This window comes from Nelumbo nucifera, chromosome 2 (genome assembly GCF_055504915.1).
Source record: "Nelumbo nucifera cultivar China Antique chromosome 2, China Antique-T2T, whole genome shotgun sequence".
NCBI lineage: Eukaryota > Viridiplantae > Streptophyta > Magnoliopsida > Proteales > Nelumbonaceae > Nelumbo > Nelumbo nucifera.
Genome location: NC_142650.1, coordinates 41229248 through 41252475, shown reverse-complemented (window position 1 = coordinate 41252475; position 23228 = coordinate 41229248). Strand labels below are relative to the sequence as shown.

The 23228-nt window shown below is 37.3% G+C and overlaps 1 protein-coding gene across 18 annotated transcripts in view; it reads right to left on the bottom strand.

Moving 5' to 3' along the window:
* The window catches only part of LOC104599243 (phosphatidate phosphatase PAH1-like), a 32082-nt gene extending 18160 nt beyond the window's left edge, over positions 1–13922 (bottom strand). For 8 of the 18 annotated variants that reach the window (XM_088898725.1, XM_088898726.1, XM_088898728.1 and 5 more), the window contains exons 1-6: positions 13775–13922; positions 13545–13662; positions 11441–13214; positions 10739–11334; positions 10556–10629; positions 7525–7609 (exon numbers count right to left, since the gene is read on the bottom strand). In XM_088898725.1, coding sequence (XP_088754851.1) covers positions 7525–7609; positions 10556–10629; positions 10739–11334; positions 11441–12977 — 2292 coding nt within the window. In that variant the 5' untranslated portion in view covers positions 12978–13214; positions 13545–13662; positions 13775–13922. The remainder of the gene's footprint in view (positions 1–7524; positions 7610–10555; positions 10630–10738; positions 11335–11440; positions 13215–13544; positions 13663–13774) is intronic. The other 10 variants (XM_010261696.2, XM_010261695.2, XM_010261697.2 and 7 more) reach the window with 6 other exon arrangements.
* Between the last annotated feature and the right edge of the window lie 9306 nt (positions 13923–23228).

Here is a 23228-nt window from a genome sequence, read left to right as displayed (position 1 = left end):
TTTTTTTATGAGTAACATCTCACCCTCATTTCATGCTTCCCTTTCAGCCATTAACAATTTTCTTCTCCTAAAGAGTGTTGTAGAGGCTTTATCAGTTCCTGAATGGAAAGATTCAATGAAAGAAGAGATCAATGCCTTCCATAAAAATGGTACGTGAGAGTTAATGGATCTTCCTTAAGGAAAGGAACCCGTGGGGTATAAATAGGTGTTCTCCATGAAGCATAAGGTAGATGGCACAAAAAAAGATATAATGCCCATCTGGTTGCAAAAGGGTTCGCAAAGGTGAATGAAGTGGACTATGCAAAGACTTTTTCCTTAGTGGCAAAGATGAATTCTATTAGGGTTCTCCTCTCTTTGGTAGCAAAAGTGAATTAGGAACTCAACCAATTAGACATCAAGAATGCATTCTTGAATGGTGATTTGCATGAGGTGTACATGATCCAACCTCCTAGTTTTTGTGTTAAGGGCAGTGAACAAAAAAGTATGCAGATTGAAGAAGTCTTTGTATGGCCTAAAAATAGTCACCAAGGACTTGGCTTAGCATATTCCATTTGGCTATGCAGCATATGGGATTCAAACAATGCTAAACAGACTACACAATCTTTGTGAAGGAGTAAGGAAAACAGCTATCTTGATAGTCTATGTAGATGGCATAGTTATCACTAGTGATTAGGTATCAGAGATATAGAAGTTGAAAGAGTTCTTGGCTGCACAATTTGAAGTGAAGGATATGGGTCCCTTACTTTACTTCCTTAGGATTGAAGTTGCTTGTTGAGTGGGCCGGTTTGTTTTGTTGAGTGGCCCGGTTTGTCTTTAGTTTGTTTTTATTTAATTAGGAAGTTGTTGGGCCTTCGGCCCATTAGTTTTTTATTTGTTAAAGTTGTGACTATTCAGTTTTAGTAGCCGCCCTACTAAGGGCATCCTTGTAATATCTCATCTTTAAGTTAAATATAAATATAATGAGGGGCTGGCGGCTAGGGTTAACTTTTCTCATAACTCTAGTTGACCTCCTACTCTTTTCTTCTTCTCCTTCCTTCTCTACTGCTGAAATCTTCACCTTCCCCCTCTTTCTCTCACAAGAAGCTTGACTGAATCAGCAAATAGTGATTTTTACTTGGTATCAGAGCAGGTTGAAGGTTCTTGAAGTTGTTCTCTCATGTAGCCCTAGATCGGCCGACTGCATGGTGATCTAAGAGGTTGATCGAAGCTCTCAGGTAAGCCCAGTTTTTGGATTTTCTTGATGGATCTGTGTGCCCTGCAGCTGGTCTAGGGTTTCTCATCAGAGTCAGGAAAAACTGGAGAAAGGGGAAGAGTCCTGTTTTTGCTGGACTCTTCAATTTTGACCTAGGAAGTGGCGCCCTAGTTTTTTAGGGTTCCTTGGAGTTTTTGTAAGGGGCGATTCAAGTCCCATGTGGTCTGGAGGCTTCTAGAGAGGGCGGTTGTCTTTTCTCTCTCTTCTTCCATCCCACAGAAAAGGAATCTTTTGTGGGAAGAAAGCCCAGGACACCAAGAAAGTGTTGTTGGTTCCAAAATGTGTCTTGTTTGATCTTGCTGCAATTTTTAGTTATTTTCTTTATCTTTTTTGAGAAGCATGGAGGGCCATAGAGTTGAAAATAAGCCCGGGAGTGAAATGAGACCAGTGGGAGGGGGTGTTGGAGACCCCTTCGGGGCTGGAACCATTACTACAGTTAGGTTGGATGGTGCAAACTACTTGGAATGGTCACAATCTGCAAAGATGGTCATTGGGGCTCGTGGGAAATTAGGGTATATCACTGGTGAAGAGGTGAAACCCGAAACTAGCAATTCCCGGTGGGTGCAGGAAAATTATATGGTGATGACTTGGTTGTGTAATTCCATGTTGCCACATATAAGTAAAAATTTCTTATGGGCAAACACTGCTAAGGAAATATGGGATGGGGTTGCAGAAACCTATTCACAAAGGGAGAATGTTGCTAGGGCTTATCAACTGAGAAATCAGATTATTGCTACAAGGCAGGGAGATAGATCTGTTGCAGCCTATTTTTCAGCCCTTAAGACCCTGCGATAGGAGATTGACCATTTGGAGACCTTTGCTTGGGAAACCACCAAGGATGCAGCTACCTATCAGAGACATTTAGAGAAGTATAGGGTGTTTGAATTCCTTGCTGGCCTTAACCCTGAGTATGATATTGCACGACAGTATCTTCTTTCCAGGGATAGTGTCACTCTTCCCCAAGCATATGCTTTTGTGTCAAGGGAGGAGTGCAGGAGGGATGTGATGATGAAAACCCAAATTTCTGATCAGTCTTCCATGGTAAGTGTTGTGAAACCTAAACAAAGTGGCGGTGATATCAAGAAGGAAGACAAAAAGACTTGGTTTGTGACTACTATAAGAAGCCTAAACATACAAGAGATACTTGTTGGAAGCTTCACCCACATCTTGTGCCGTCTAGATTGAGAAATAAGAAGGGGAATGCGCACATGGCAGTTACCGGTGACACTCCAGCCCCTCCTACTACAGCTGCTTTGGAGTCTGTTGCAGCTGCTGCAGTAAGGGCCGAACTTGAGAGGTATGGGCTATTTCTGAACCAGCGGGATACACCTAGTTCCAGTTCAGCCGCAAGCGAACAACAAGGTACAGGTGGCACTAGTGGAGCTCACTCTACCTCCTTTGCTCACACAGGTAGTTCACACGTCACTGCAAATTATGTTTCCACTTCAGGTAAGGAGGGACCTCCTTGGATTATAGATTTTGGAGCCTCAGAGCACATGACCCATAGCTCCACTATTTTTTCCTCTTACCAGCTCTGTTCTGGCAGAGATAGGGTCTCCACTGCTGATGGATCCCATGTTCCTATTGCTGGGAAGGGATCTGTCAAGATTAATGATTCTATTTGTTTACCCTATGTCCTTCATGCTCCCAGATTGAGCACAAATTTGTTATTTGTTAGTAGTTTGACTAAGAATTTGAACTGCTCAGTATTTTTTTCTCCTGGACGTTGTATTTTGCAGGATCTGGATTCAAAGATGACGATTGGGAATGGTCGTGAAGTGAATGGAATCTACCTCCCGGATGTTCCCCCTCACTAGAGTCATCATGTTAGCAAGGACAGTGAGTCAGGATCTTGGGCCATTTGTCTTTTTCTTCTTAGAGTTCTTTGTTTCCAAAACTTTTTGAGTCTGTTAGTCTGTCAAGTCTGGAGTGTGAAGGTTGTCAACTTGGAAAGCATTGTAGACATTCTTTTAAACCTAGTAATAAAAGATGTTCTTCTTCTTTTGATGTTATTCATTCGAATGTGTGGGGTCCTTACCATGTTCCTTCTATGGGAGGCTATCACTATTTTCTCCTATTTGTGGATGATTTCTCTCGATACTCTTGGATTTACCTGATGAAATCCCGCGATGAAGTACCATCCTTGGTGCGGCAATTTCATCAGATGGTACTAACACAGTTTGGAACAAGAATAAAGGTGTTCAAATCTGACAATGCCAGGGAATATTTTGAAAGACATCTTGCCTCGTACTTGTTAGAATATGGTGTTGTCCATCAGAGCAGCTGCTCCTACAGTCCACAACGGAATGGTGTTGCAGAAAGGAAGAGCAGACACATTGTTGAGACCACAAGAAGCATGATGATCACATCTACAGTTCCGATTCGGTTTTGGGGTGATGCAGTTCTCACAGCAATATATCTGATTAACAGGGTGCCTTCTCGTATACTTGGATTCAGCACTCCATTCAACCTTCTTTTTCCTCAGGGGGAGATGTTTCATGTTCCTCTCAGGGTGTTTGGGTGTGTCTGCTTTGCACACATCCTTGGTCCTCACCGCTCGAAGCTTGATCCCAAGGCAAAGAAGTGTGTCTTCCTTGGATATGCAGAGAATCAGAAAGGGTACCGTTGCTATGATCCAGTCTCTAGGAACCAATATGTTACCATGGATGTCACCTTTTTTTAATCCACGTACTTCTTCTCACAGAATCCTTCTCAGGGGGAGTGTTTTGGGGAAGTAAGTCAGCAGCCTATCCCTCTCCCAATTCTAGTCCCTGTGTCACCTCCTGTGCTTGACCACCACCCGGTGCCACCTCCTTTGCGCTCTGTTTCTCAGCATTACTCACGATAGAGACTTCACAAGGCGGTTGATTCCACTACAGCAAAACTCACACCACTTCCTGTCGATCCCTTGGGAGACTCCAGATTCGGCTGATATGGATTCAGGTATTCCTCTTGATCCCGCTACTAATTCAGTTCCCATTGATCCTATTAACTCTGTTACCGATAACCTTGATCTCCCTATTGCTCTTAGAAAATGGAAGAGAAAGTGTACTGCTCATTGTATTCAGTGTCTATACCCAAGGGTGTTAGTGAGGCTCTCTCCAAACCTGAGTGGAAGACAGCTATGCAGGAAGATATGGAAGCTTTGATTAAGAATCAGACATGAGACATTGTGGACCTACCAGAAGGCAATGAGACAGTTGGATGCAGATGGGTTTACACTGTAAAATATAAGGCAGATGGAAGTATAGAGAGGTACAAGGCAAGACTTGTCGCAAAAGGATACACACAGACCTATGGCATTGATTATTTAGAGACCTTTGCGCCAGTTGCAAAGATGACCTCCGTTCGAATACTCCTTTCCCTTGCTACCTCATACTCTTGGCCCTTGTTTCAACTGGATGTGAAGAATGCTTTCCTAAATGGGGATCTGCAAGAAGTGTATATGGATCTTCCTGCTGGTTTCTACAATGATACTGAAAAGGGAAAAGTATGCAGGCTTAAGAAGTCACTATATGGCTTGAAACAATCTCCCAGAACATGGTTTGACAGATTCAGAAAGGCCTTGATTGATTTTGGCTACACTCAAACTCAATCCGATCACACTTTGTTTGTGAAGCGTAGGGGATCTTTGGTGTCAATCCTAATTGTTTATGTGGATGATATTGTTGTCACTGGGAATGATCTGAGTGAGATTGATAGTCTGAAGAGGAACTTACATAAGGAATTTGAAATTAAGGATCTTGGAGAACTGAGATACTTCTTAGGCATCGAAGTTGCAAGATCGAAACATGGAATTTTTATCTCTCAAATGAAGTATGTCTTGGACCTTCTTCAAGAGACAAGGAAGCTTGGAACAAAGGCAATTAGCACCCCTATTGATCAGAACCATAAAATCAGTGCAACAAAAGGTGAACCAGTAAAGGACATTGGGAGATATCAGAGACTTGTGGGTCGGCTGCTATACTTGTGTATGACAAGACCAGACATCTCCTATGCAGTGAGTGTAGCAAGTCAATACATGCATGCCCCATGAGTCCAGCATTGGGAGACAGTTGACAGGATCCTTGCTTATCTGAAGGGACATTCAGGCAGAGGCATATTGTTTACTAATCATGGACAGTTGAAACTAGAGGCTTATACAGATGCCGATTGGGCAGGATGCCTTGATGACAGGAGATCAACTTCAGGAGTGTGCACCCTAGTTGGGGGTAACCTAGTCTTATGGAAGAGTAAGAAACAAACAGTGGTGGCAAGATCAAGTGCTGAAGCCAAATACAGGGCCATGGCGCATGGAGTTTCAAAACTTCTCTGGATCCGTTCTCTGTTAGAAGAAATTGGTGTACAGGCAGAAGAACCCATGATGCTATACTGTGATAACCAGGCAGCAATTAACATTGCCCATAACCCAGTCCAGCATGACCGAACTAAGCACATTGAAGTGGATAGACATTTTATCAGAGAAAGGGCAACTTCTAGAGAAGTCAGTCTTCCATACATTGCTTCTGATCTGCAGCTCGCTGATGTTCTCACAAAGGGCGTTGCAAAGAACAAGCTGGAGCATGATCTACGCAAGTTGGGAATGTGTGACATTTACTCCCAACTTGAGGGGGAGTGTTGAGTGGGTCGGTTTGTTTTGTTGAGTGGCCCGGTTTGTCTTTAGTTTGTTTTTATTTAATTAGGAAGTTGTTGGGCCTTCAACCCATTAGTTTTTTATTTGTTAAAGTTGTGACTATTCAATTTTAGTAGCCGCCCTACTAAGGGCATCCTTGTAATATCTCATCTTTAAGTTAAATATAAATATAAATATAATGAGGGGCTGGCGGCTGGGGTTAACTTTTCTCATAACTCTAGTTGACCTACTCTTTTCTTCTTCTCCTTCCTTCTCTACTGCTGAAATCTTCACCTTCCCCTTCTTTCTCTCACAAGAAGCTTGACTGAATCAGCAAATAGTGATTTCTACTTTGCTCACTCTCAATAGTGTATCTTCATCTCCCAAAGTATACCCTAGATCCCCTGAAGAATACAGGAAAGTTGGGGAAAAAGCCAACAAACACTCCTATGGATATAAACCATAAGCTGGGAGATTGCTAGGACGAGCCTATAAAAGATGTAAAACAGTACCAAAGACTTGTTGGAAGACTTTAGTACTTATCTAAGACTCAGCCCAACATTGCTTATGCTATGGACGTCCTCAATCGGTTCATGCACACACCCAAGGCAGCTCACTTAGAGGCAGCAAAGATGGATGTTAGATATCTAAAGAAGTTCCCTAGGACGGGTCTCCTCTTTAAGAGGCATGGGCATATGAAAGTTGAAGTTTATATTGATATTGATTGGGTCGGTTTAGTGGACGACAAAAAATCCAACAAAGGCTATTGTACTTTTGTGGCAGGAAATCTTGTTACTTGTAGAAGTAAGAAACAAAGTGTTGATGGTCAGGTCTAGTGCAGAGGTAGAGTATAGGGCCATGTCCTATGGAATTGTAGAGCTTCTATGGATTAAGAACCTACTGGGTGAATCAGGGCTTACAATTGATGATCCTATGTCACTCCATCGTAACGATAAATCTTCCGTAAATATAGAAGCTAACCCTATCATTCATGATAAAACAAAGCACGTTGAGGTGGATAAACATTTTATTAGGGAGAAATTAGAGAAGGAATAAGTGTGCACTCCTTATGTCAGCTCTAAAGAGCAACTTGCAAATATTCTCACGAAAGGTCTTCATTACTTGTGGCATAATGAACTTTGTGACAAGTTGGGGATGATTGATATTTATGCTCCAACTTGAGGGGGGAGGGATGTAATGTTCAGTTATGTGCCACAAGGGCACTTCCATCATTTCATCATCATTTTTTATTATTTTTGTTGCTGTACTTGGCGCCACCAGCCTATTCTTTTTGTTTTCTCATTATTTTCTCTTCCTCCTCTCTTTTCTATTCTTTGTATCTCACAGCAAGTCTACATTTAAAAGGAATGTCCAAATTGATCACCCCATTGACCCTAGTAACCCTAAGCATATCACTACACTCACAATCCTAAACACTAGAAACAATCAACTTATTTTTTAAGTTTTTCCTCAAAATCCACATCAGCCTTTTACTCTATTACCACCAAATGCTCATAGAATTGTGAGACCACCATACCCCACATCAGGATTTGGGTTTTTATAAAAAAATCAGAACAAATTGTGAGATAAAAACTCATTAAATTTGTAAACTGATACTGATCATGGACCTTCAAAGATTAGAGACCTACACCAAACATACCTTAATGGCAGAGAAAAGTCGAGCTACCCCTGACTGTGTCCAATCTTTACCCACTAAAGGCATGAACTGGCCTAGGACATCTGATCTGAAAAACATGCATTGAAGTAAACAATTTAACTTCTATCTATATTAGAAAAGGAAGGACTCTCAAATTGTAAAATGTTTCAGCAATAGTTTATTCCCACAAAAAGAATATTACTATTTGCCAAAAATACCAATGTTTTCTTCAATATTAAAGAAGATAATAGATTAGTAACAGGATTCTTAATGATGACTCTTGGGGAGTCCTTTACAGTTCCAGTAATCTGTAACATTTCTAACTACAATGAGAACTTGGGTACTAAATAATCACCAGAGGATGATTAGCCATGAGCATTATTCTTAAAATGTATACAAGTACATCCGTCCCAACCAACACCTATGTACTTTCACATATAAATATGGCTACAGTTACAGAAACTAGGAGAAAAACTAGCATTCAAAATGTTTCTTGTTCAACTCATAGATATGGAAAACTAAGAAAAACTTAAGACATAAAATGATGTACAAATCACAATCGACATACGCTACGATGAATGACAACTAAAACCCATGCCATTTGTTCAGGGAATGGCAATGCTTTCAGGAATCCTATTTGCACAAAATTGCGGAAGCCACTTCAAAGTTCAAACATGCATCAAATGTGTCCTAAGAATGCTCAAGTTCCCATACCATACCAGTGACACATGACATACCTCACCTCAAATGTATCCTAAGAAAGCTCAAAGCCCCCAGAATATCTGGAAGTTAGGGGTGCAAGTTGGGTACCGGATTTGAAGAATTTACATAGCAATGGGCCTAGGCCCTTAGGCCAGGCCCATTCAAATTTTATAATATCCTCAATCTGAGCCCAGCCAAGTTGCACACCTACTGGAAATACAAAACCACATTCTAAGATTGTATGTGGTTTGAGTCGTTTGACCATAATGCGTGATATGAGCATCACATCATTACATGAACACCAAGTGACAATAGAGATCTTAAAATTTGAAATTTGATATAAGTGTAGGATTTCCCGATGTGGGGAAGTTACAAAGGCCAAGTATCTTCAACTCTTATATATGCTGATGTTATATACCAATTAGAAAACCTAAGACTGATGTATCAGGAATGGAAGATTTGCATGCTGCTCTAATTAGAGTTTGAACTACATTGTGGACGTTATAAGCTTTTAACTTAAGGCTGATAGACAACAATGGAGAACAAAAGGTTATTGCAGAAAATAATTAAGATAATTGCTGCATACAATTTCAAATTCTGAGTTAACTTCAAAAGTGCTCAAATAAAAGCAAAAAAATAGATGTGGTTAAAGAAGGAACATCAGAAAAAACAAGCATGGGCTTCAAGTCTATCAAACTCAATAGTAATCTATTAGATTCTCTATTGCCACAAAAAACCAGTGCTTCCAACCCGTCGTTGACCCGACCAGTTGAACCATTCAAACCATCACCCAGCCATGGGTCTAGGTCCGGTTCTACTATAACCCAGGAATTGGTCAAAACCATTGACCTGGTCAAAAAACGTCCAACCCGGGGCAGTTGGACCATTGACCCGTTTGACTTGGTGACCAGGTCACAGCCTCATGGGTTGCACGCTAAATGTGTATGCAAACTTCCAATTTCTGAAGGCCATAACTTTGCGCTCTGATGTCCAATTGGGGTATTTTTTATTTTTGGCTAACTTTTTGAGATCTATGTGTCCCAAGGTGTTGCATGTGCCTTGCCCCACTATTTTGGCCTCAAATTGCAAAGTTTAGAATTTTTTACAAATAAAAACTGAATTAAAATATAAATTAAATATAAAATATTCATATGTTACACGTAGACTATAATTATACATATTTATTGATAAAATATGTGTTTATACCTACACAATGAACGCTACCAGTACTATGTAGAGTCCAAGAGATAGAATTATAACATAAGTTGGTGACAATATTGTAGACATGTGAAGTAACAATGTTATTGTCCGCCTAATTAACATGATCGCCACTTTGAGCTAGCTTAATATTCATTTCATACATGAAGTTAAATATTAGTCTTTTGTTTTGTGTAATAGATTATCTGGTTGATCTATTACAACTATTTACATTTTCTATGAGTTAAAATTTTCCTTTTAACTCATTCTATCATGAAGCTCTAAATCTTAAGGTTTATGGGGCAACTTCAGAACGTATTCTTTTTCTATAACCTTAGTTTCTTAGCTTTGTTTAATGATTTGGAACAAGATAATAATTCAAAAAAAAAAGGTGTGCCTATGCTTTTTTGTCATTCATAAAATATCATACTATATTTTGCATATTTTACAATATTTCCACCATGTCTATAATTTTTATAATATTTCCATACGATATTTCCGACATGTTTTGTATATTTGGATGACCAATATTTCCACCGACATCAACATGTTAAACCTTACCTATGACCCAGAGGTAAAAATGGTTCATGCTATAGGTCGGTTTTTAAAATATTGCAAACAACACCCATAAGCCTAATCTGGGAAATCTGGGTTATGGATAACATAGAGTATAAATACTTCTAAAATACTCTTGATCTGTAGAGCTACTACAAACTGGTTTTTTATTATATTAACAAAATCAATCAAATATCAAGAAAGAGATGCATGCCTCATATTTTGGTAATATTAGTTTTGTCATCCATCAAAACACGCCAAAGATATAGTCCTGCTCTTAGATGTCTTATATACCTGTTAAATTTTCAATAAATTGCATCATCAACAAAAGTGCATAGATATAGATGTGAGTGTCTATTACAAATAACTCACATTTACTCTATTGTGAAATGTTAGTTTGGAATATTTTTCATTTAGCCATGAATTCGTACATCTAAAGTCCAAATCCATAAGTTAACTAGGTTCCTTCAACTGATGTGTTAATTTCATTGGCATCATTGTAGGGTGTTAAGACCTGTAAAAACAGCATTGTCTTCAAGCAGAAACATGTATCAGCACCTCAAAGCCTATAAAGACTTACTTGGTAATGGTCCCATCAACATCAGAAATAACTATTCGTGTGTTCCACTTCCACAGATAAATATGTGCATCAACCTATGGATGAAGTTAAAGAGTTAACAGATACCAAGCATAGTATATACCAACCCAACTAATTCATCATATTCAAATTACAAGAACCATGAAGTAGAGGTGAATGTAAGACCTGCTGGATGCCTAGAACCCTGGTACAGAAACTGAAGGTTACCACATTTTGACCTTCTTTCAGATTCAAAGAGGCAATCTGTTCAGTAGTAGGAACATTTGTCCTTAGTAGCTGCTTGTGAGGAGAATCGCTGCCACCACTGGATGTTTGACTAGGTTGTGCATGTGGGTTTCGCAACCCTGACTCTGAATCAACAAATACTTCCTCATTTGATGAGCTACTGCTAGCATGCTGAAGAGTTTTAACCCTTCTAAATGGAATTGGCCAGAGCCTCCACCTACGGCCAGAAGGGGAAGATGTTGTTTCAGGCGTCTCTTCTTTGGGTTTTGGTGTTTCCTGATCCACAGGAATTGTATCTTTGGGCTCAACCGGTAAATCTAAACCAAATGCAGCCATTCCAACAATCAGAGGAGCAGCTTTATCCCAAAGCAAATACTTCTGTTTAAATCTGATGACTAGGTTTTCATTCTTAATGATTGATGCTGAAGAAGATTTGAACTCCTCCTCAGATATGCAATGTGCATCAAAAGCTTCACCAGCAGGACCCAACCCCATACCAGCATGGAGTAAGTTACCACAAAGTGAAATCTCAAATCCTGCAAGCAATAAGCATGGATGAAACAGCATAAATATTGTGTCAGATCCAAGTGACAAAAGAGAAGTTTACCAATGTAGTGAAAAGTCATTTTTGGAGATCCTTACCCATGCCTGAGCCAGACCTTATCTGTACACCAGGTTCAGAGCTGTGTGTCTCTTTCTGAGGTTCTGCTACCTCGCTTTTACTGCATACTTCTCCACATTCAGGTCTTCCTGGACCACTTTGTATATTTTGAGCTTCTGCTGCCAAACCAAGTTGTTCATCCTCCCATCCTGGATTCTTATTTAAAGAATGAACAGACATGCCACCTGAATTCTCAATTTCCATGGAGTTGTCCTTGAAGTTCTTGATCTCAATGCTTAAATCATGAGAATTAATGTTGCAACGAGAATCTGAGCTAGGCGAAAGGAACTCTGCACCATTCTCAACTTTAAGATCACCTGTGCCTTCACTCAGCCCTTCTGCAGGTAGACTAAAAGGAGAATTCTCTTCTGAATCTTCACAGCCCTTCCTTCTCATCAATTTCATGCCTATAGAACCAGCATCCCGTGAATCTGCATCTTCGATGTGTAAGGTTAATTCTGAAAGCTCCAAGCAACTCCCAAAAATCTCTCTATTGATCCCACCAACTTCATCTCCTTCCACATTTTCAGTGTGGCAAGTCTCTTGAGTTCTGTTAACATATTCACCAGAAACTTCAAAAACTTCATTTAAATGCCCATGACCACTACTATTATCATAGACAGGGGGAAAGCCTGATGATGCAGTGATAGATTCAGATGCATCCGTATCACTTAAATAGTCAGCAGCCCATGCATCTTCACTGGTACCAATTTCCTCATTATCACCATTAAACTCTGATCCTTCCCCTGGACCAAGATGAAATTGAGGTGTACTCAATTGCACATCATCTGTGGCCTCTTCCGATGAGAAAGGTGCCGTCAGTACATGACCATCAACACTAACCAAGACCACTTCTGAATCAGAACCCTGAGATTCCACTACATCTTCCACGTGATCTAAGCTCTCATAGTGGTAACCTCTGTACCCTGATGATCCCACAGAACCCTCTCCAGGCAATCGCTGGTCTTGGGGTTCACAAGGCTGCTTCTCATCATCAGCTTCACCATTCTCAATTTGATTGATACTTAATGAAACAGATTCAACAGAAAATTGGACTTCCTCAGCATTGGATACAGTGCTCTTATTTCGAAAAATACAAAGATTGATTCTGTTATCGTCACTCACACTGCCACTGTCATTATTGTTGTTGTTGTTGTTATTGTTATTATTGGCATCATCTGGTGCAATTTCAGAAGCATCAGAATCCTTAAGAACCCCATCTATATTGCTATCTTTACCAGACACTACCTCTCTTATGAAATAAGCTTCACCTGAGTTGTCAAGGAACATATGGAAATCAGCCTCAACACCATTTACAGAGATGCGAACAACTTTCTCAGCACCTTTGAGGACACCCTGGAATTTGCCAAATCGTACATACCAGGGCGTGCTGCGATAGGTCCCATCCTGCTGCTCGACGACGATAACATCAACAGCACCACCGAAAGGATGGAATGGGGTAGCAACAGAGTAAACACCCTGTGATATGAGGCTCCCGACCTTACCGACCACATTCATCTTTCTCCGACTAACTACCAACCAAGAAAATAACTTGGGAACATATAATTATGAAAGCGTAAAAAATAATCCATGAATCTTAATCTTTCGTGTTAAAGCAGGCAAGTCCAGCAAATTAACATTAATTAATGTCTACTACAACCAGAGCGCTAGAAGCTCTTATCCGTTTTGTTTTCTCGAATACAATTCCAATTTCTTCCGAAGCATCTGCATTAGGTACGAACTTATTGTGAAAATCTACCAAAAAAAGAGAAAAGAAAAACATATTTCAGCAATCCTTGCAGGATGGTTAAATCCAAATACAAAAATTACGTATAGAGATTAACAGCGATAATTTGCGATTCAGAAAGGAACACTGATAAGTAAAAACCCTACATCATCGAGAACAAATTTATAGGAATTATAGAAAAGCGGAATCTAAAGTAAAACAATAAAGAACTGCAGAAAGGATGGAGATTAACATGGAGAAGCGAGCGGATTGAACTTATTAAAGATAAAAAAATAAATAAATAAATAAACAAAGAGACGAAAATCGAACCCTACAAGAAGACACGCTAAATCACTAACCTGACAACTGAAGACTGGGACGACTTTCGCTTTCTCTTCTTTTATTTGTTCTTTTATCTATATCTGGCACTACTCAACTCTCAGTCGTCAACAATGGGGGAATTTTTAGAGTTCAGAGCTGCATTGGATAATGATCAGAGTCAAAACAGCTGATGAAGGAGCTATAAATAGGTAAGCACAAAGCGAATATATTGAATGCCCCTGGTGTTTCAACATTATTACTGAAATACCTTTTTAAACTGGAATTTTTTGTGGAGAAAGTTGTTTGATCCATTGCTGGTTAATGAAACCACTTCTTTTGACAAATGATAATCTATGAAGAGCAAAGAAGTTTAAGAAGAGTAAAGAAGTCTGACAGTTGAAACAGGAGCAGAGAAGTCGTTTAGACGTTTATCAGATTTGTATAGGTATAACCCGCCAATAAGGGAGTGTTTGGTAAGGTAGTGTTACATTGCTGTTGCATTTTTTTTTTTTTTTGGTAGAAAAGAAGAATCATTTAAAGCCATAAACACAGGAAAAACAGACTTCTAACTAGCAAAGCAAAAACAAAGAAAAGAAACTACAAGCTACAGACTTCTAACTAGACCAAAAAAACTAAAATAAGCAAGACTGTTGCCATCTTATATACAAATGTCGCTTCAACTAGAAAAATGTATATTTTGTATTGTTCAACTTAAAATGTTTATAAAACATTTCAAAAAAACAAGATTTTCTTTCATAAGTTTGTATATTGATCAACCCAAAAGTCAATGGGTAAAGAACCACTACAGCACTAATGTAACAAACACCTCCTAGGTAATTAAGTTATTTTTCCTCAAAACTTTGATCCTTTTTATAAGTTATTATTACTATATTATGTTTTTTTTTATGATTTAAATCATAGAGAGATCCGAGGAATGAATAGAAAATTATTCTCTATTAAAGTGAACCATAAAAAACCTGCAGATGCTAGTGCATCTCTCCTAAATCGGATTTTTTGAGATCTAGGGGTTTAAGGCTTATTTCGTTTTGACCATGAATATGGAGTAAGGAGATAGACTTTAGGCTCATCAGAAAATTAATTTTAATGAATTTTGTAATTTTAAGAATCACTTCTAAATTTGGATTTATGAAAATAGTTGGAATTTATAATTTTTTCAAGCTCAAAACTTATTCTGAGAAGGGCATAAATTACAGATGGCCATTAGATTCCATAACTTTTGACTTTGACTTGTGAGAAGGAGTTGACAATGAAAGTAAAATTACTAAGGTGGTGTCGGGTAATATTGTGAATCCACAAATAGTGGGTTTCAAAACACACCACACCACTTTAATGCATTCTGATATGGTGTCGTGTGGTTTAAAACCTGTGGAATATACGACACCCCAATATATCGGTATACCATTATCTCATGGTCACAATCACACCATAGGCCCCTCTCCCTATAGTACTTTGTATGTATATTAATTCATACACCATTTTTTAATTACTTGTCTTATATGTAATTAATGATATTCATCTTCTCATTACAATTGTTATTAAGTATAAATTTTACTTTTCTACTAGCGGGGACGATGTATTGGAAAATCTGAAATATTTAATAATTTTATTTACTATTAATTAATATTAAATTAATAATTAAAATTTGTTGTCGATTAACTAAAAGTATTCAAAGTATATTTTTTAACAAATTTAGTTTTATTAATAATTTATAGTAATTTTAATAATTGTTATTATTTTATTATTTTTAAATGAAATTTTGATTAACTTTAAATAAATAAAAATAATTACAAAATTAACATTTTTATTAATTTCACTAATAACTAACAATTATATAGGAATGACAATTGGGGTGGGTTTAGGGCGGGGCACCCCATCCCTGTCCCTGCCCCATAGTCTAGACACTCTACCCCATCCCCGCCCTGTCCCCTGTGTTAGGCGGGTTCAAGGCAAGGCAACAATGCCTCAATGTCGGGCGAGTTCAGGGGCAAGGCACCCCACTCCTCATCAAGGATGGGGAATCCTCAAATTTCCCGCCCTATCCCCAGTATTGGGCAGGTTCAAGTAGAGATATAAATCAGGTCGTGCTGGGTCGAGCCTCGGGCCAGGTCAGGCCACGGAACAGGCTAAGTTGTGAGAGGTCCATTTAAAAAAAATGAAAAAAAATGTTTAAATTTTTATTTCATATTATTTTTTTATGTATACAATTGTTTATATATACAGTTAGACTTATTCATGGGCCAGGTAGCCTAACAGCTCGGCCTAGCCCAACCCATTATTTTTCAGGCTTTGACAAAATTCTAGGCTCATGGGCTTTCTCAAATAAGCCTAGCCCGATACTATTACATATATAAAAAAGTACTTATGTTATATATAATAAATATATATATGCTTCTTAAATTATTAATAAATATCAATTTACTATTAGGAAATATAAATCAGTTTATTAATTTATTAAATTATTACTAAATTAATATAATATTAGTTTATAAAAGTATACTGAAAATAAGACATTTTGTGTACAAATCAGGCTTCGGGCTCAAGCTCGAGCTTTGGGCTTTATATAAGGGCTGGGCTCGAGCTCAAGATCTAGGTCCAATGGTCAGGCCGGGATCAGGCTCGAGCATGCACATTTTTTGTTGATAAAGAGGCTCGTGATAATTATAAAACTATGATTTTTTACAACTTAAATTTTTTATTTAATTCTACTATAGTATAAAAAAATAAACACCAACTCTCTCTCTCTCTCTCTCTCTATATATATATATATATAAATTGTTATTTAAATATTATATAATAATATTTACCATATATGCATATAACTTCCAAGTTGAGATTATTAGGGGTTGTTTAGCTTGGGCCCTATCCACTAAAACCATCATTGGACTCCAAAAGTTTGATATCCAATAAGACTTCAGATTTGATTATCCCTGATAATGTGTGGGCATGGTGCATATCTCAACTAAATTTAACTCAAAAGAAAATAGTTTCTTGAGCCTGCAAATTTATAGATCTAATCGGGTTAGGTTAAGTTATAAACGATTTGTTACTTTTTATTATTAATTATTAAAATATTATAATTATTAAATTAATGTATTTATTTAAAATACAGTAATTTCTATAAATTATTATTTTTTCATAAATATTGCTAGTTTCTTGGCTAAAATTAATTAAGTGTAATTTTCTGGTAATTAAATGTAATTTTCTACTATTTATAGCTTAAATAATAAATATTGTTAATTACGGTTTAAAAATAATTATTGTTAATTATATTCCATTAATAATTAAAATACATTATTATTCAGTATTTTTTCAATAAAATACAATTAATTTAATTTTTAATTATTTTTAGTATTTTAATTAAGCTTTAGGTTTTTTAGAATTTTTGGATTTTTAATTAATTTTTGGTGTTTTTTCATTATTACTTAGTATTTTTTTGCATATGAGTATTTTTCAATTATTTTCAGTATTTTCGTCATTTATTTTTGTGTATTAGTCACTACAAAATTAATTTGCAATTGCTTTCAATAAAAAATAAATTAAATAAGTAAATAAATACCATAGTTAATAAAAAGGTAGCTATTTTTCAATAACATATGGCTTGGGTATTTTTAATAATTTTTTGTTATTTTTAATAATAAAATACTATTAATTGTACTTTTATTTTTTGTAAATACCCTTATTAATATAAAATATTGTTAATTTTCAATATTTTTAATTATTTTTAGTATTTTAATTATGTTTAGGTTTTTCATATTTTTTCAGATTTTTAATTAATTGTTGGTATTTAGAACTGATGAGGGTGGATTTGGCCCTCCAGTGAAATTGTGACACCTGGCACCTCATGCAAACCAAGTGCGGCCTCTTGACGACTGGGCAGCTCGGTACAACTCGGGCAGCTCGGCATAGGCAGTTCGGTACAGCTCGGGTAGCTCGGCACCTTACAGGCAGCTCGCCACAGGCAGTTGGCCACTCCGCAGGTAGCCTGGCGTCTTACGAAGAGCTCGCCACTTAGAGGCAGCTTGGCACTTACAGGCAGCTCGGTGTATCGCAGGAAGATCTCCTGCCTGACAACTGTACCTGACAGATCCAAAGACCTGCACCCACGTCTTTCACTAGGCGGCGCCGTGCCTGCCAATCCTGAGAGCTGTCCCTTGACTAGCAGAGCCGTACTCCGTAGCAGCCGCCTGCACCCGCCACCTCAACTCTGAGAGTAACGGCTGCGGCAGAGAGACAGAGGCGGTTACGCCTAACTTGACAGAGGCTGTTACGCCTGATTTGACAGGACACCACTATATAAGGACTCTGACCCCCAAAGATAAGGGGGAGAGAATGAAAAAATGGAGGTAATCCTTGCTCTCTAGCTCTCTCATTTCTCTCCAAGCTCCCTACAATCAGAATGCTAACTTAGGCATCGAAAAGTCCCTGCCGGGAAAATACCCCTGGATCCTCTGATTCAGTTCTCGCAGGTCCCTCAGCTCCTGCCGCTTACAAAGGAGAGGAGATCACCTCATGCAGAGGGCAGTCGGGTTGCGCTACACCAGGGAGCTCCACCATCCCCTGAGTTACAGGCCGCCTAGGAGCAGGTCAAATGACGAGTCCACCAAGGTAGTTCACCATCAGGGAGCTCGTCACCAAGTAGCTCTCCACCAGGGAGCTTGTCACCAGGTAGCTCTCCACCAGGGAGCTCGTCACCAGGTAGCTCACCACCAGGGAGTTCGCCACTAAGTAGCTCATCACCAGACAGTTTGCCACTAGGGAGCTCCACCATACTCTGAGTCACAGGCCACCTGGGAGCAGGTCAAGTGATAAGGTACTTAGCCAAAAAATTGGTACATCTGAAAAAATTGGTACGTGACCAAAAACGGTTACATCAAGAACTATCAATTAATATTTTTTGTTAGCATTTATTAAGGTCTCAACTCATAAGTTATCTAATAATATTATTAAAACTATCAATTAATATTTTAATATTTAAATTTATTTTTGTTAACATTTTTTAAGTTGGATTTTTAAATGGAATTAGGACTCATTTTTAATATTTACTAACTTTTGTTAATATTTATTTTTAGTGGAACTTTAGTGGATTTTTAAATTAATAATTTTTTGATTGTTTAACCTGAACCTATTTATATTATTTGATTTATATAATGGTTTCAAAACCAGACCGGATCGGAAAAACCAGGAATTGGTCAGGTGACAGATTCCGTTTCACCCTAGAACCATTATTTTTCCAAAAAATCGTTGATTGAGTCAGCAAATGGCTAATCCGGAAGGTTAAACTGTTTGAACTGTCCAACAATTTTGGCCGTTTTTATTCTTTTTAAAATTTTCTATCATAATGGGCCGTCCATTCAGTTTGAATAGTCAGACCATTCGACCCAGGAATCGGACCTCTAATTGGTTTGTTGTCCGATTCAATTTTAAAAACCTTGATTTATATTATAACTATTCTCTATCTTTCTCTCTTAAATGTAATAATAACATGCATTAAGATATGAGACCTTTGAAAACCTAATGGTCTTTCTCTCTCTTAAATGTCATTTCTAAATGTAACTGTAACATGTATTAAAATAAGAGGCTTTGGAAAACACAAAGGTATCTCTCTAATAGTGTTCAACTTTATGAATCTAATCAAGATAAACAATGATTATTGTTTTATATTTTTAAAACAAAATAAAATAAGAAAAAAATGGAGAAAATAGATAAATAGCTTATCTAAAATGAGAGACATGCTAACATGGACCGTCCAATTTTAATATATCTATATATATGTGTGTTTTTGCTAATTTTAGTAATTCTAAATTATTTTTTTTATTAATTACTTATTATGAACATTAGTTATCTTATGTGTGCATTTTGTATTTTTATATTACTTTTAATTTTTTAGTCATTATTAATTTTTTGAATTCATCAATTAATTTTTTATTAATTTGTATTAGCTATGATTAAATTAATCACATGTTAAATTAATTTGTATTTTACTTAAAAAACAAAAGAAAAAAATTATTACTCTTGATCGACGTTGTAGATTACCACACATTGTGTATTCAAGATACATAGAATCAAAACGTAGGGTGTGGCTTGAACCACACCACACCCTACAAAACACCTATATGGGTGTGGTGTGGTTCAGGCTACTTATTTTTATCCACAATGCAGAAAACTATTATATTGTGGCATGGTGTGTGGTGTAGTTGAGAATACACCACTCAATTTCTCATCCACACTACATAATACCTCATGAATTTCCCATTTGAGATTCTATAGGTTTACCACAACAAAAAACGAAATGATGAAAACAACAAATCTAAAAACATCATTCTCAATGTATTGATGAACCGATCATTCTCAAAACATTATGAAATGAACTGTGTTGAATTAAAAGTTGAGAGAAACATGCAATATTTAGAATTTTTGGAAGACCAAAGGGGCATTCTACAATATGAATTGTTTTATTGTTGTTTATTCCAAAAACAAATCAAAACCATTTTGTTTGAAAACAAATTATTTCTTAAAACAAAAACACATGAAACATGTTATTGGTTGTGTACGTGTTTTTTGTTTTCAAAGCTGAATCCAAAAACATGTTTTCATTTTATTATTCAATATTATGTTCCATATGTCATATAATTTCTATACTAGGAAATCTGTTTTTTGTTTTAAAAACCAATATTTTGTTGGTTCTAAAAGCATGCATTCTTTTTTGAAACAAAACCATGCAATTTATCTTTTTATTCCCTTTGAAAACAAAAAACAGAGTTCAAGACATGTTTCTGTGGCTAATGTGGCGATTCCAAAAACAGATGAAAACAACAGCATTCATGTTGTAGATTGCCCACAAAGTCTTGGGATCTAGAAGTTAAAGGGAAAGGAAGTTAGAGGGGGGGGGGGGGGTAGTATCACTGCCCCAAGTATAAGGGTGAATATTTGTAATTTACCCTTCTAAGAATTGATTATTTAAAGCTGTAAAAAAGTATTTTTTTTCAATAAAAAATCAATCTGGCTCAAAACTCAATATTCAAATAATAATGATTCTTTGGATCATATTTTTAACAAAGCACAAATCCTTATTTAGAAAAGCTTAATAAGTGATTTTTTCAGCAATCTGCACTCATTGAATGACAAAATAATATGAAAATTGGAAATATGCTCTTTCAAAAGGAAAAAATATGTTTGCTTATAAAGATTTTCCTTAAGTTTTTCATGTAATTCATGAGGCACCAATCTATGGTGCATGTACATTTTTTAGTGAGACTTGCAAGGTGCCAAGTGTTTAGTTGATAAGGTCTGGTCTTTTGTTCGTTGTAGTGGAGACTTCAAATTGAATCCTTCATACACCAGAGCCTAGACCACCTGCATTCCAACAAAATACATTCCATAATGGATCCTAGTCTCATAGTGAGATATCTCACGCGGTTTTTAGATCGAGTTGGTAGGGGGGTGGGGGGTTTAGAAAGTTGGCAGGAGATCCTAACTCCTTACATCAGATTGGGGAATGAGCTACCCCTCCCCTGGTAAAAAAAAAGGAAAAAAATATTTGAAAAGTATTAGTTGCTGGGTTACATCACCGATGGCCCATTAGTTGAGATGGCCACCTGGCATCTCTCCAAAAGAAAACGTGCAAAATCAATCTATGTACTCTCTGATATGTTTTGTGGGCCTAACATGCACCGTGATTTGTCCCCATAACCCTCCTCAAGTTTTCTTTATACCAAGAATTTATCAATTGAGCCACCATGGATTGGTAAAACAAAATATTTGTTATTGGTCACGTTTAGACATATTTGCAATGCAAATTAGGTTAACAATCAAATCATGGGTAATTATACTATGGTAGATTGACGGAAAAAGGTATGAATAGTCTGATCAATAGAATTTTAGAAGATTAGTATGCGTTTTCTTAATGGGTTATTCAATGGGAATTGGGATCTGCTCTCAAGTCTCAACAAAACCTGTCTCGGCATGCTTTTTATAGGATTTGTATTCGTAGATTGCGTGTATTTGGAATCATGGGAGTTTATTGAATAAAGGTTGTTACATAGGTGTCAATTTAACATTTTTCCCATTATGTGAATCTGTATGCTTAAGGATTTTGTAAAAGTAGATTTCGATTTATATGAACTATATCATTAGGAGAAGCTTCATTTTAGCGTTTCTCTCAATGAATAGACATTTATTCATTATTTTGTTGATGTAACGCCTATGTGTCAATAAACAAGTTTATCATTGTTTTTTTTTTAATTTTCTAAACAAATAAAATACAAAAATGTTTAGTTAATAAACGTCCAAATAACTCCATCTCACCATAAGACTGAGACCCACCATGTCTGCATCTGAAAATGTGTAGAAGATATAAATCAAGCTGAACGTATTGAAAGCATTTATTTGTTTGGAGGAGATTTGGTCTCATACAACAGAGGACGTGAGTTAGACTTCAGTCAGTGCAAACCCTTGCTCACACCATTTGAATAACCTCTTACAATCTTGCATTGGGAACGTTTTCCCATAAAATAAAATACAAAGCTGTAAAGACTATTGGAAGCCAAACTCAGAGGAAATTCATCCCCCATACATCAAAATCTGATCCCCACACCTGGAGGTGTTCTCCATGCCAACTCCACAATACATTCCTATGAATTACAAGAATCCAGATCTGCTTTTCACATCGACCTCCATCCACACATATGGAATATCTTGCATACTTCTATGTTATTATTTATAAGAGATAGTTTCTAATACATGGTGGAACGTGGATATGAGGTCGGTGTGAGGAGCCTTAAAAAAGATAATCAGATTTTGATCCTCACAATACAGCCTTTCAGTTTACACCACTGTTTTCAAAATCAGATTGGACCGGATGGTTGGACCAGAAAAATGGGAATGACCGGTTCTATTTTCCTTCAAAATTGTTTTTTTCTTCAAAATCGTTGATTTTGGTCAGTAAATCGCTGAACCGTTTGAACGATTTTGACCATTTTTCAATTTTTTGTTTTTTTTTTTTAATTTTTTTGTCAGAATGGACTGACCGTTCTGTTCAAACCGATAATCGGACCCCTGACCGGCTCGATCACCGGTTCGTTTTTAAAAACCATGATTTGCACCATCCTAATCTCCTAACATACAAGGACTAAAATATTCCTAACACGGTGTGAGGATAGTTATATGAGTACCAAATCCGAACTCAGCGAAAGGGTGTCAACCAGCTTGTTCACGATACTAGCAACTAGCAAGGGTAGGATCAAATCCCGTTTTCTTCCGGTGACCCCGAATACCCGAATGTGCTACAAACAAAAATATGTAATATGGATTACAACCCCATTGAAACCGTAAACTATTATCAAATGACGTGTTTAATTCTGATTGAATTTGATATCAATCGATGTGTTTAAATGTGATTGAATTGTTTTATCAACTGGCGCGTGTTTATAACAAATTTGTAGGGGTGGCTGGGACAGACCCCGTTTATCAATTTTCAAAACATGAAAATAAAAAGAAAAGGCCTCCACCCTGCACCATAAGCAAAAGCCGACCCGAATAAATATCTGACGAGTCCGAATCTCCTAGCCCAAAAAAAATTGTATACACACATTTACAGCCGCACGCTAGGAACATCTCGTATACATTAAATGAGGAGATGTTCTATGTGCGGCTGTGGCGGGATGTGGCCAGCGTTTAGTGGTCAGCAGATCAGATTCGCGCTC